At 41.2% G+C, this 14,410-nt stretch overlaps 2 protein-coding genes across 3 annotated transcripts in view; both read right to left on the reverse strand.

Annotated features, from left to right (window-relative positions):
• Nucleotides 1–233: 233 nt before the first annotated feature.
• Nucleotides 234–5,247, reverse strand: prtfdc1b (phosphoribosyl transferase domain containing 1b). Its single transcript, XM_085929696.1, has 9 exons — nucleotides 5,020–5,247; nucleotides 4,713–4,819; nucleotides 3,862–4,045; nucleotides 3,633–3,698; nucleotides 2,197–2,214; nucleotides 1,610–1,692; nucleotides 1,399–1,445; nucleotides 1,185–1,261; nucleotides 234–918 (listed from the first exon to the last, which is right to left on the reverse strand). The coding sequence occupies exons 1-9, from the start codon at nucleotides 5,062–5,064 to the stop codon at nucleotides 871–873; spliced, it is 675 nt and encodes a 224-aa protein (XP_085785822.1). The 5' UTR covers nucleotides 5,065–5,247; the 3' UTR covers nucleotides 234–870.
• A 2,721-nt stretch (nucleotides 5,248–7,968) lies between these two features.
• The window catches only part of LOC147046189 (pre-B-cell leukemia transcription factor 1), a 43,019-nt gene continuing 36,577 nt past the window's right edge, over nucleotides 7,969–14,410 (reverse strand). For both annotated transcript variants that reach the window (XM_085930657.1, XM_085930658.1), the window contains 2 exons: nucleotides 13,138–13,227; nucleotides 7,969–9,727 (listed from right to left, as the gene is read on the reverse strand). In XM_085930657.1, coding sequence (XP_085786783.1) covers nucleotides 9,635–9,727; nucleotides 13,138–13,227 — 183 coding nt within the window. In that variant the 3' untranslated portion in view covers nucleotides 7,969–9,634. The remainder of the gene's footprint in view (nucleotides 9,728–13,137; nucleotides 13,228–14,410) is intronic.

Genomic DNA, 14,410 nt, shown 5'->3' on the forward strand with positions numbered 1-14,410 from the left:
ACGCTTTTGTTGAAATAGCACTCGGTGTTCCCAGCTTAAAGACCGGGAGTCATATGTCAGGTGTACACAAAGAGCGCAAGCGTTTAACACAAACAAGTCTTTTGTGCCTTTTTGGATCGTTTGTGGGCAACCTCTATTTTCTATTCTAGTATTGTCATCCGACTTTGCTCCACAATAGAGTTGAACTTGGGGGAAAAAAAAAATTGAGGATGCTTTTTGTAATATAATATTCATGACCCACTGTTAATAAACCGACTCAAGGTGTTTTAATACATAGAAAACTCATTTACAAACAGTCTTTTAGTGTTTTGATATAAAACACACAACTGCTCAGATAAGTTGATCAAGTATTAAGAAAATCCAAGATTAACATAGCACTAAAAAAAAAAGAGAGGTCAGTGTGTCTAAAAAAACAATTGTCAAAATTATTCATAAAACTTTCCAAGATAATGAGATGAGTCCTGTTTTTACGAAACATTTCCCACTTAAAAATGTGTTTCTGTTTCACATTTGGGAGGCTCATTTCCTTTATCACTCACGTTCAGCTGGGTTATTCCAAGTCCCTCACTTCACGAAGAAAAAGAGGATCATGAGTGCAGCATTTCACTTCCAAAGCTTATAAATCTGAATTACAACAAAATATTGGATGAAAATATTTTTGCCCTCCAGCATACTTTAGCCTTTTCTTTGACCTTTCCTCCCCAAAACATTATTTCCTATTAAAAAGTAGTTTTTAATGTCCAGAATGATGAGTCGGAAGGCAAACTGTTCAGTGGTCATTTGACAGAAGGAATGTCGGAGGACAACAAACTTCTCCGTAGCAGCTGTAGTAGGTTAAAAGTTTGAGATGAAATCTGAGTCTTCCTTCCCTCATATTTTGTACTTCATCTTGCCACTGTCGCTAATCACACAGATATGCTGCAGCAAAGGGGGAGGGAAAGAAAAACGAAGTCAATAAAAGTAAAAAATGAGTGAGTGCATCAACAATCTGGTTCCTTTTGGGCTAATAGGAGAATTTCACTATGACCACTTCTGGAATTTCAGGCCTGTGTCAAATTTTCAGAGGTTTGTGTTGCTTAATGAAACTGTTTACTCCAGGATATTCTCATTTGCAATAATTGCTGAATTTCCGAGCATGCTTAACACAGCAATTCGGAAACAAGCACTGAAATCCGCTCACTTACATTGAGGTCTCGAAAATACTCATTGTAGTCCAAAGCATATCCAACCACGAAGCGATTAGGAATCTCAAAGCCGACATCTGAAATGAAACGGGAACGCGGCGTCCCGTTAAGGATTTTCATTTTCATTCACTGACTCAGACACAAAATGGTTCAAGTGCGTGTTTGAAATATGAATGAGCCATTGACTCATTTACACGTAAGGTCAAATGCGTACAGTTGGGGAGGCTGGTGATGTTTCGAGGCACCCTCTTCACCAGCAATCTGAAGGACAGACACAATATTGACGCTCTTGCATATGCGAACAAAGTGTATCAAATTTTTGGAAACGCTACCACCTGTGTTATTTATTGGCTCCGTCGACTGTCTAGACTGCGAGGCGGAAAGTGAGTGATTCACAAAGCGGGGCCGCTTTTGTCATAACTCACCCTGCGACTTTGATCATTTTAGGCTGGAAGGCCTCCACGTGCTTCAGGAGAGCCTTTAGGGTCTTGCCGGTGCCGATAATGCCCTGAGTGGCGCAAGTGAGACGGAATTGAGAACAGGATTGAGAAAGCACCAGGAATTTCCAGGCCGAGAGCTGATTAATTTCACACGGTAACAAGCAGGGAGGAGTTTGTCAAACGGGTCGTTCTTACGTAAGCTGTCAGGAGGAGCCTCTCAAAACAAAATCAACAAAAACAAACTTCACGTCTTCTACCACAAAACGACGGACGGGGAAGTGAAAGTGTGACAATGTACAATCACAACAATGAAAAATTGTTCTTCACCCTCAGAAGATGATTTAGCTTAAGTTACATTATTTTGAAGTGACAGAACTCTCAAATATGGATAAATATCTGCGGTGACATATTGGAAAATGTCGGATTGGAAATGTCGCTGATGGCCAGCGTACTTTTCTCCATGTGTACTGCATCTCCAAACATTTCAAAAGGAAAACTTGAGTTGGTTTCCCTTGACCTGAAATGGCATCTTTGTCAGGACATGGGGGGGTTGAAAACCACAGTTGACTCACCTCCACAATCAGCACGTTCTTGTGAGGGCAGGTCAGCGAGAGCGAGAAACCGGGGAGGGGAAGAAAACAATTTAGTTAGAAACATTTACAAACTGGCACAATGAAAACAAAAAACAATAAAAATGGACAAACCTCCTCAAAATGCTAATGAAGTAAATTTAACAAAGTCAAAATGAAATCAAAACAAATGTACATAACCCTGGTTTGAGCCATTTTTACATGAGTGGGAAACACTACGTCATTACGGCCTCTTCCCACACGCTTTGGCTCACTTCTTCCTGGAGAACTCGCTTGCATTTTTTTTCAAACGTAAGCCTGCGTGTCACAAAAAAGGAGCTCGGGAGATTTCACAAGCACACTCAAAATACAAACAAGTCAAGTGAGCAATTCACCAATTTATTATACACTGCATGTGTGCGTTCAAATCAGCTGATGTACACACAATCTTGTCAGAACTAGTCAGTGCACACAAAAGCACACATACACATGAAATAAAAATGAAAATTCACAGTGCTCTGTTCTTTCATGCCTCATGATGGAAATATCCATTTTTTTTTAACCCTAAGACATGACTCACACATACATGAAACTTCTCAAGTCAACGCCTCACCTTAGGGTAAAATTAAAACATTAGTCAACATTTTAGACTGAAACGCCTCACAAATAGTTTTTCCTTGACATTGCACCACCTCTTCCTTTTTTTTTTTTAATGCTTTGCGTAATCCTGCTGACAAATTAACAGCAAAATTTTGAAGTCACAACTCAAGCCATGTATACACAATACTGTACATTAGATAAGTACAATTATTTATTTTTTTTACATTTTATGGATGCCACTTTTGTCTTCCTTTCGACCACAAGAGGGAGCCCTGGCAGGCATAGTTTCGCATTTCTGATGTCTCAAGTGTCAGTGATGTTGTAATGGCTCACTTGCTCAACTTCCCACTTAGTGTAAATGTGAATGGTTGAATTTCTCTATATATGCTCAGATTTTTTGAAATCGTTGTAGAATTGTGTCCTTTTAATCGACACAGTGAACATTTCTCCAGGAGAGGTTGCAAACGAGAGGAAATGCTGCCCTCTAAAGGCCACGAGCTGTCAGTACAGCAACGCTTGCTCACCAAGAAGGGAAAATGTATTTCCATTTCTCAAGTGACTGCTGCTATTTGAGGCATTAAATGCGCAATTCCACACCACACTGGGAACAGAGTTGGAATGGACACAATGGTCCAAAAGCTTTATGGTAAGTGGGAAGAATTCAAATTTAAGGAGAACTAAATCCAATTTCTCAATTTTTTTTTGCTGATTTTAAACAGATAGTATTGTCTGATTAAATGGTCTGGCTAATTCATTGGTCAGACCCAAGTAAACACACACAAAAACATTTTTCTCCTCGTCATGTCGCTCACGTTATAAGTTATTCATAATAATATTACCTTTCCGGCTAAAAAGGACAAGTCCTCTGCTCCAAGTATGTGAAGGTCTTCTGTGGACTGATCATTCTGAGGAAAAGCCAGAAAAGTCTTTATGAGTTTTCATCTCTCAATTGGGAATTTTACAACAGGACTAGTTATATTAAGACAGGGTCGTGAGAGTCATGTGCATTATCACAAGACAAGCAACTACCATAAAAGAATTTTAGAAGGAACCTATTGAAGCTCTCACCTGGTAGCTTTTGAGACGGATGAAATGGACTCTCATGGGAATGGTGCGGTCCGAGTTACAGCTTAGCGCCTTGATCTTGTCCACCAGGTCGGCGCAGAACTGATAGCCACCTTTTAGCACGCAGAGCACCACAATGTCGTGGTCACCCAAGTCGTCCATGATGTCCCGAGCTAGACGTTCAGTCCTGAGAAGCAAAAAGCACAGAGTTCCTTCACAGTCTGGCCCAGTAAATGACAATTTCCTCACCGATTCAAAGGAAGCATTTGTTCATCTATGTTGTCCTATTCTAGTGGAGTCACGGGGAAGCATGTTGACAGACAGATTTACCACAACACACATTTTGGAGTTATAAAATAAAATTTCCAAATTGCCTCATATACTTGTAGAGCACCCAGACTGCAAATGAATCCTCACCACCACATCGATAATTCTGACATATTTTATAAGATGCTCCTGGGTTGTTTCATTTCAAAGTTGATTGGCACTCCAGAGACGCCCTAAGGGGCTAACCGGGCACCTAATGAGATCTTTTGAGGCACAGAATGCTTTGAAAGGAATCACAGATTTGTAGATTTGACTCAGTCGAACTGAAAGTTCATAAGAAAGACTGTCCGCGTGATACTGTGTGGTCATGAGTCTGCAAACGTGTACCGAACAAAAATGGATTTTCTCACATGATCAAAATATGCACTTTGAAGTCTTGTCATCGATCGCCTGTCATCTTCCACTATCGGCGTTAGATACACAAACTAAGGAGGTCCACCGCGAGAGTTGTTTTAAGAATAGAGCTAGAGATCAAAATATGCACTTCATATCTTTGGAGGACTAATAGAAAGTGTTAACACGCTTACCTGTCCATGATGACTCCATGCGGGACGACGACACATTGGAGATCCCCGGCGTAGTGTTCTGGATAGCTGAAGAGGTCTAAACTGTAACCTGGCCAGTTATCGTCAATCTATGCAGAGGGGGGTGGAAAGGGGGGTAGAAAGGGGGGGGGGAGACGATTCATTCGCGTGTTGCCTCTTTGCTCGTTAAGTTGTGCAACTCGAATATACATGCAAAATAAATGTGCAGAGCCGTAAAGTTTGCAAGGCAAGTTGCTGCAAAGTTTACGGTGGCTGCGATCATTTGCACGTTCACTTGCGCTTTTCTTACCACAATCCCGCCGCTTCCCCCCTCGGTTTGGAACACGTCTGCCATGTTGCTTTTTTATCCGTAAAGTGGTCATGCAAGCTTCCAGAACTTGGCAAGCTGCGTGGAGAGGAGAGGAGGGCCTGAACGAATGTTTGCGTGTGAGTTGGATCCCCTCCCTCCTGCTCTCCTCAGTCGCTTCCATTTGCAATGCAGCAGACTGCCATACTGTCACATGCCGCTAGAGGCGCACTTACTCTTTGACAGATGCGTCACCATGTCAAGAATAGTAATAACGTCGGGTCCTCGGTTTACGACGGAGTTGACGTTCGGCTAGTGACGACAATTTCTGCTCGATGCAGGGATACAATCAACAAATTAATCTTTTAGACTAGTCCACCTTTTTTAAAAGAATTCAGGACAAACTTATTTTTCATGGTCTAAATGTCAAATGCCAGTAGTAAGCATATCCACCTCTATAATGACCTATTTTTTTCTAGGACGAGAAATATCCTCTATAAATATATCTATGAAGACATGATAACCGTTTAAAATCGGGGGGCGCCTTAAAAAAGCCTGACCCGAACCCTAACCCCCACGTGACCTGCCAAAAACCACTACTGATTGTCCTGCACATGCCTAAACATGGCCTCCACTTTGCCGCCATGAAATGAGACTTGCAGCCATTTTCTGAGGCAGTGACCACATTTAAATGGACATTCTTTGTGTGGCAGGGTGCAAACGAGTGAATATTGCACTCATCACCTGGGGCCTCATCATGGCCACTCATTTCAGCACCACCATCCTCCTCCTCATCAGACAAGGTGTCTGGGCCATCCACCCCATCTCTTCCTCCTCCATAGCAGCAGCTGTAATTATACACGGCGCAATGACGGCATCTGCGGAGGCAGATGTCAACATCAACATTTGCGTTCAATCAGCCCACGCACAGCGCCATCACCTCGGAGGGACAAGGAGGACTTAAAACCACGCCAAAGTGACAAAATCTACCAACAAGCGTGAAAAATTATCATCCTCCTCCGGATAACTTTAATCACAATGTGGTTCCATATACATTTTGATGGAGGTGACGCACTAGCACATGACATAACAAAATTGTTAGTTTTGAAAATCATAAGCGATGTTTAAAAAGTCACATCAGATGAGGACAACTACAACACTGCCCTACATAAAATCTACTAAAAATACTTGAATCTCCTTTCTGGGGTTCCATAAAGGATTTTATCTTAGCATAACACACAGTAAACCACCTCTCTCTGTATTCTCAGTCCAGTTAATGCAAGGATTATTTTTGAGGGAGGGGTAGTTTATGATTTCTTTTTAGTTTTGTTTATATTGCATTTGATCCCACTGTTGACCACTAGATGGCGGCACACTACTTAGTTTGACAAATTTGAATGAAGCTGAGCCTTGTTTTTTTTTGGGAGGCGAATGTGACTAAATATCAAGTCCTCTAAAAATCCTGCTTTTTATGCCTACAGAGAGCGAGAGCTCTGGGTTACTTTTATAAATCTAAACCTTTGGGCATGATTGTCAATGAATATTGTGGGACTTAACATATACAAGAGTGTGTTACAATCTTTTTTGTGTTATCCATTGCTCTTGCTCTGTCAAGTTAATAATGGCGAGCAGCCCACAAAAGCTTTGTGTCTTTGCGGTGAGCCACATGGCACAGAGGCCAAAAAGACGTGTTGGGACGAGGCCTTGTCACAATTGTTTTTGACGCCCGCGTCGTCGTCGCAGGCGGGCAGGCTTCTTCGGTGCCCCTCGGGGCGCGGGCCAGCAGTCTGGCTCTGGCATTTCACACTCACTCAGCAGTCAAGGCCTGTGACCGTCTGCAGACTTCAGCGCCAACTGCTACCTTCTCCCCTCACCCCGTCGCCGGGCCAATTATGAATATTCACTTGCGCTGAAAGTAATTCTGTCGGACATGCGACTGTCCTGGCCGATAATGTCAGCACTGTTGTGTGGGGGACAATCTGGCATGGATGGGGCCATTATTGTGCTTTGTTGTTATTCTTGTGGTTTCATCACTGTTTGTTTGTGTGTTTCTTGGCAGGATTGCACGCATAATGACCAAATAGATTATCGTGACACCGTGGGGAGGGACGCGACAGGCAAGAACCTCATGAAATTGTCCTGCAAAACCGGATAAAGGTGAATATCCATTTTTTCAAATATTTACAAAGTGTTTGCATCACAGATGTAACAAAAACAACATTTCTAGATTAATTTTTTGTGCTGATTCCAAATCCGCCTTCATTTTTCTCAAGCACATCAGATTTTCATAAAATAAGAATATGACATGTAATAGAGTAATATGTTTGGTAATATTTATGAATTAAGGATTAGGTTCAGCAACAAGTGGATTTTTGTCTGAATAGTTGCAGCATTAAATTAGCATGCAAAGTGAAATCTGTTCTGCGCAAGCTTTTAGAGATCAAACTTAAAAGGGAAAACATCTCAAAATCCTGATGTGCAAGAAAAAAAGTGACCACATTTTTTAAATCGGCATGAAAAACACATTCAGAGACACAAAGCCAACTCAGATTCAAAATTTGCGTTCACCAGTGGTCGCGGCAAATTTAAGTAAATTACCAGAAAAGCTTAAAGTTAGCCTAAGTGTTTCGATTTCTTTGTTGGATTTTTCTGCAATCTGGGGGAGGAGGGGGTTCTGTGGCACCATGCTGCCCCTCACAGGTCAGTCCTGGTAGTTAAGCAGTAAAAAAAAAAAAACAACAGTTCAGAAGGTTAAACTATGCCTTGGTGGTGGCCTACTGGGCATCTTCTTTGTAGTAATTTATTGTACAATCTGGTGAACAGGATGTATTAAGTTATGCAAAAACCTTTCAAAAGATTTCATACTAGACTTTATGGAGGGGCAGGGGATGTGACAAAAAGAAAGTACAGTAAAAAAACAAACAATGTGCTTTTCAGAGAAAAAGAAAAAAAAACATATATGTCTTGTAAGTGCAAACGAAAGCATAGAAAACAGATGATCAATGGAAATTTAAACTCTAAAAGCTTCTTTTAAAAAAGCAAGCGCTAAAATGAAACAGGCAAATGTTTTTTTTTGTCAGTGAGTCTAACGTGTGCCATTAAGTCAGACAGGAGTAATTACGAGGAGCGAGATGCTGAGCCATAAAAGGAGAAGGTCTCCTTGCAGTGCGTAACCTCGGCTCACTTCCTGTTTTCATAAGGCTGAGATGAATGAGCACATTTACAAAGGATTCTTTCATGATGTTGACATTATGCTGACTTCTGATGCATCGCTGTATCACGTCATCTTTTTTTAATGCGCCAAGAACACTTTTGGACAAAACAAGTCGAGTACAATGGTAGCTAGTTTCCGAGTGGCGGTGAAGCGATGAAAAGCAAGTGCCTACATGATGTGTAACAATAGAAAAAAATAGACAAAAAAACAAAACAAAAATCTGAGCAGATCACAAACAAAAAAAGTTTCTTTTTTTTTATAGATGGTTAGAAAACACATCAAATCAACAACCGGAAAAGAACACAATCGAATAAATCCACATCACATATTGTCACATATTTTTGTTGTTGATTTCTTTTTTTTGTGTCCTCAGCAAGTTGTTCCTTTGGTGGTGAGCATCTGTGGATGGAGCTTTGCGGTGCACGTGTACAACTCCATTAACATAACGACTTCCCCGTTTAAATAGATTAAATAGTGGTTCGTTGTCGTCAAACGCAAACTCAGTTAGAAATGTCCTGGATAAATATATATCAAGATATCGTCTTTCATTAAGCACTTTTGTTTTTATTTTACATTTTTAACTTTTTTTTTCTTCCAATTTTAGTTTTAGTGAAAAGCACGGCCACTTTATGTACAAAACATTTCTCTTTCATGTTTTCCAAATGAGAAAATTCGTCCGACGAAATGAATGACGTCAAACTTGTCGGACGTGATGACAAGTATTTCTTTATTGTTTTACAGATAACATACTTCACAGGGTTACCTTAGAGGCGGACATGTCCCGACACAAACTGGGTTCAAAGACGCCGGAGACACAGGCGAGGGGTTTTGGGGGGGGGGGGGGGGGGGATGGACATACTCGGATCAAGCACACATTGTAAACAACTGAGCAATATTAGTCTAAAATGGCGTACCATAGAATAGAATAGGTGAGAGACAACAAAATGTAGAATAAGTAAGAAGATGTGCCTCTTGCTCGCAAAGACAACTTTTTGCAAAACAAATTCCCGATCACTGACGTTTTTTCTACTTTCTTCCTTCTCGGAGTGGCTGAGAGATAGAACGACGACTAAAAGCAACCGACGCTCGGGTTTATTTACTTTAGCGTTGGCTGCACCGGATGTGGAAACGGTTGATGGAGAAGTAAGCCCAGCCCTCGGAATCCAATAGAAGAGAACGTGTGTGTGTGTGTGTGTGTGTGAACGCTGTACAAACCTCTCCGCTGATTTTGAATTTCATTGTTTGTATCCCAAATGTCCATGGTTACAAGCAGAGTTGTTTTTCTTTGTGGTTTGGGCTTTTCCTCCTCCTCTGCCCACAGCGGCATCGTCAACTCCTTTGTTTTTAATACTGTGAAGGTCAGTTCTGCTTTTTATACAGGTGACGGCGGCAGGGTGGACGGATTCAGTTGGAGGTGTCCGAATGAACGCTTCCGGGTCCTTCCGTGGGTGATGTCACCGACGAAGGGGTCGGAGCATCTTGCCAGCCGCCGTTCGTCTGGAAACAAAAGGCGGGAGAGCTTTTAACTGCACAGCAAAGAGTGAAAGAGGAGGACCTGCGGGGTATAAAGCTTGTTAATAGCACCCCGCGTATCATAGCCATCGCCAGATACTGCGCAAACATTGATCCCTAGTCACTCTGAGCGGCACATTGACGACATCACTGCAATTGGATCTGTCGTTAAAAAAATAAATACGAAAAAAAAATCCGTGCTGCTATTAAGCATGACACAATATCAAATAAATATACAGGAATAAACAAATTAATATCCAAAACAATAAACATATACAAAGTTAATGCAAGAAGATTTAACTACAATATCTCTCCACTATATATTTATGTCTACATATCTATTTTTGTGTGTTTGTATGCACCATAATATTTCTTATTACAAATCTAACACATCTATAGCAAAAATGAAGATATAAATCATGAAAACAAATATATGTAGAATAAAAGCACAAATGTAACATATAAAAATTCAATCAAATTAAATAGATTTAAAATGAATCATAAAAATGTAACAAATGTCTTCAAACAAAATCAATACCAAATCTAAGATGTCTAAAATATTAAAATTGATATAGACATACAAGATATACTAAATTAATAATGACTAAAATATAACAAGCACACACACACACTAAATATGTTTCCTTTGTACTGTCCACAATCACTACATGCTGTAAAACAAATAGCATACCAGCATCTAATACCTATACAATGTAAAATTGAATATATAAAAGCAAATAATTAAAATATACAAACAAATCAAGATCAATAACTTAAAATTATATGAAACATCATTATTGTTTATCTCAATAGAATTTTCTCCTGTGTGGCTACAGTGGAAAAGAAATTGCTATGAATTTCTACAATACATGAAAAAAAAAAAAATCCCCAGAGAAAATAGAATCAAAACACAAAATGCATCTGTCCCAACAACAGGCTTGGTTTGTACGCTTTACAGACAAACAACACACATGCACACTCAATATAAAAAGATTTTATATTAAAAATAGATTTGTGCGTGGTGTCCCTGGACATCATTTGAAAGTAACCAAAGAGCCCAAATACACGCACACACATTCATATATGTCAGAATGAAAAAATACATTCTAACAATAATAATAATTGAAAAAATCTCTTTTAGAATCATTTCAAAGGTTGACTAAGGACCATTAGTGACATCAATTGCAATTTCAACTACTATTAAGTGAAAATGGGGACGTGCTTTTCAGCCGCCGCTTATTTCCCAAAGCCTGTTATTTAGCGTACAGGCTGCCTGTCATGTCATTCAAAATCGAGCGGCGAGGGGAAAAAAAAAAGAAAAAAAACGGAAGGTACAAAACATTCTTGGCTTTCTGGGAGAGGCAACGACGCCCACCAGCAATTTGCGGAGGGACAATTGTTGTTCAAGGATGAAAGGAGAAGGAAGGTGAGGCAGCCAAAAGTAAAAGCGTTCACTACTCAGCTCCTCGCAATGCATTTTCACTGGAAACGTCAAAAATATCGACATTCATCTTTGCTACACAGGACTATATATTTGCTCTTTAAAAATAAAAAAATAAAAAAGGTTGGGCCCTAAATAGGATAAAATAACACTGTCATGAATGGTAAATAAATTGATACTCTTTAGGAAGACAGGTAGAATTTTTGTCAATGTAAATTAATAATAAATATTGTTGTTCATGCTACTTTTTTCTTTTTTAATGTAATTAATTATTTGGATGTAGGGTGTGACAATATATTGAATAAAAAGCATTTAGGAAAGAATGGCAAAATATGATTTGAATAAAATATAATAAAAAATAATAATAATGTTAATAATAATAATATACATTTAGGTGATGCTCCAGACTACCTTTTTGTTTTAAAGTTTCATTTAAAAAAAAAAAACGTTTTGCTATTTTATTTTTTATTCAAGATAAGTGAACGTCATTCTTCCAAATTTGGAATGTGGGATGAAATAATATATTTTGCAGAAATTACACAAGAATACAAAATTGGGGGAAAAGATCAAACTCGTCAATGTAGAGTGGTTGCTTATTAAATTTTACATGTTGGTATTATTTCATCTGGATTTGTGTTAAAACAAATAAAATACGGCGGCTGCCTGTTTTGTTTTGGATCACGTAGCTTAACATGAAATGAACAAGGACATGATATGTCATCTCCAACTAACATCCTTGTTTAGATTTTAAAACTACCTTCAGGCGCTTTCAAAAAAAACTTGCATATGAATCTTGGATGTATACTCAGGACAAATGAAACGCTTTGTTGTGTGACACAATAAAACATGAACTGTATGGCTTTTGATTCATATTTCAACCCATTTCCTCCAAACCTACTGCTAGTTAGCTTCTCTTTGGCCTATCTCCAAAGAAAGACATCTGCTTTGATCGTAATGATTGGTCAATAATTGCAGTGGGGTCGAGCCAGACTCGAGGTGGGACACCCCGTTGAGCCTGTTGCGCGTTGCGTCTATCTCCATGCGTGCGTGCGTGCGTGTTCTTATTATAGCGCGCGCGAGGGCTGTTGCAGCCTTGTCAGTGCGGCTGTTTGACTAGATGAATGATCGGGGCAATGTGCTTGGACTGTTAGCCCAAAGCCCCTCTCCCTCTGTCCCCGCGACTGTCGTATTGATTCTGTTCAGCGCCGCGCCGCCTGTCGCTGTGGATATACATGTTAACACAGCGCCTCCGGTCCCGCTGCCGCCGTGCCTGGCCTAGCCCGGCCCGGCCCAGCCGGGCTAGAACACTTACAAAAGCTTTATTGTGTTTCGTTAACATCGCGAGAAGACAAAGGTTCTGTTGCAACCGAGTCGATCTTTTGTTATTGAAAGTGGGAATAAACTGTACTAAACTGCCAAAATGTGACAAATCAAAGTTAACAACACTGAGTAGTCATGCCCGGGCTTTGTTCGGCTCCCGTCGTCATGGCAATGAAGCTTGATTTCAAATCTATGCCTTTTCCCATACCTGTTATTTTTTCCCAAATCATCCACCAAGGCAGAACAATAGCAAATTTGGGTCAACACAGATTCTTTGTACAAGAATAACAAGTAGTGTAATTTGTTATCAACAAACAGAAAACCTTGGTGTCGATAATTCGCTACTCTAAAACCTCTAGAAGTGAAGCACAAGAGGTGTTAAACATGGCTTTGCATTGTTGTGCTCGGATGACACCTGTGTCCTTGTTCCCGTCCACTGCAGGTGCCGCGCTAACGCTAATTTCCCCCGACAGACTCGGAGCGTGTCCAGCGAATTCAGGCCGCTAGCTGCCTCATTGCCTGCCACCCAGGGCACGGCCGGAGCCAGAAGCGGGAAAGAGGGGGGGGGGGCAGCCCAAACCGAGCGCGATGGCAGCACGACGTGCGCGACATCTTTCCGTGCGGGCGTACTTACATTGATGCCCTGTGGACTGTACATCTGGCTGGCGGCGAGGCTGTCACTGTATCCTCCGGTCTGGCTGATAACATGGCGAAGGGTATCCACCTGGAACAATGGAAGAGGGGTTGGTAGGGGGGGTGGGGTGGGGGGGTACACATAATAAAAGCCCAGGTCAGACAAAAGGTGCAGATAACAAAGAGTGGCGTGCGGCTGGAAAGGTCAACGCGATAGTGAAAGGCTAGCGTAAACAGGACACAATCAGTGCATGGCAAGCTTGTACAAGCTTGATAACCAGCAAAAGGACAAGATATGATGAGGAGACAAATTAGGAATGCACCATTTGTGCTTTTCGTGAGCTAAATTAAATAAAAAAGTGGTGAAATGTCATCTGTCCGTACTGTCGCAAGCCGTAACGGACTGTGTTGCTTTGGGGGGGGGGGCTCGGGAGCTTACTTTTAGATGATTCAAGTGTAATTGCACATCCACAACAGTAGGTGGCGGTGGCGCTCTCGATCTTTTTTTTTTTCAAGGAAATTGATGCAAGGCGTGATAGATGATGATTTTGTTAACTGTTGATGAACTTTTACATGAAAGCCTGTTTGGCTGCAGTCACTGTGATGAATACGGCATTTAGTAGTCGAATTTCTTTTTTTTTTTTGGAAAACAGCCATTTTCCATGTTCACTGGGAGCTACTTTGCAGCTCTTGGCAGCGCAGTCAGCCAGGTTATGCTTGAAAAAGCACACCTGCCATTTGGGTTCCACTACAAATGACTCTACTCAAGGCTCATTTAGTCAAACTTTTTTTCTTCCCTTCCTCTAGCGGAATTGCACGGAGCAGTCTGACATAGTCGTAAAAATAATCCATTACGCCGAATGTGGGGTTGGATGTGGGCGGAGTGATGGGGGGGGGGCAACCCCGAAGAGCACTTTACCCCCTTTAAGAGTTGTCACATTTGCATATTCACGGTCAACCTCGGGTGTTTCCAGAGCTGATCTGAATAGAAAAAGTGTGTGCGTGTGTGTCGGATGTGTTGAGGAACGCTGCCAAAAGCACTGAAACCAAACGAGAGAATCACCACGGGTGGTGTTTCTTCAGTTCTCGGTGAAGACTGCTAACACTCTTGAGCGCGGCGCCGGACATCTGCGTCCACTGGGGCAAGGTCGCAACATGTCGCCCGTGCGCTACGCCGGCGGCTACGCTACGGCTAAGCTAAGCGCGTCAGGGGTGCTGATAAGTGTTGCGCCATTTCCAGAACTGTCCGCCGTCGTCTACTCAACGAGTCTTTG

This window comes from Syngnathus leptorhynchus, chromosome 14, assembly GCF_054491065.1.
Source record: "Syngnathus leptorhynchus isolate UIUO chromosome 14, UIUO_Slep, whole genome shotgun sequence".
In the NCBI taxonomy this organism is placed as follows: Eukaryota; Metazoa; Chordata; class Actinopteri; order Syngnathiformes; family Syngnathidae; genus Syngnathus; species Syngnathus leptorhynchus.

Coding starts and splice junctions, on each gene's coding strand:
- prtfdc1b (XM_085929696.1), bottom strand. CDS start 5,064: ATGGCAGACGTGTTCCAAACCGAGGGGGGAAGCGGCGGGATTGTG. Junction 4,820..5,019: donor GGGGAAGCGGCGGGATTGTG/GTAAGAAAAGCG, acceptor CCCTCTGCATAG/ATTGACGATAACTGGCCAGG. Junction 1,262..1,398: donor CATCACCAGCCTCCCCAACT/GTACGCATTTGA, acceptor GTTTCATTTCAG/ATGTCGGCTTTGAGATTCCT.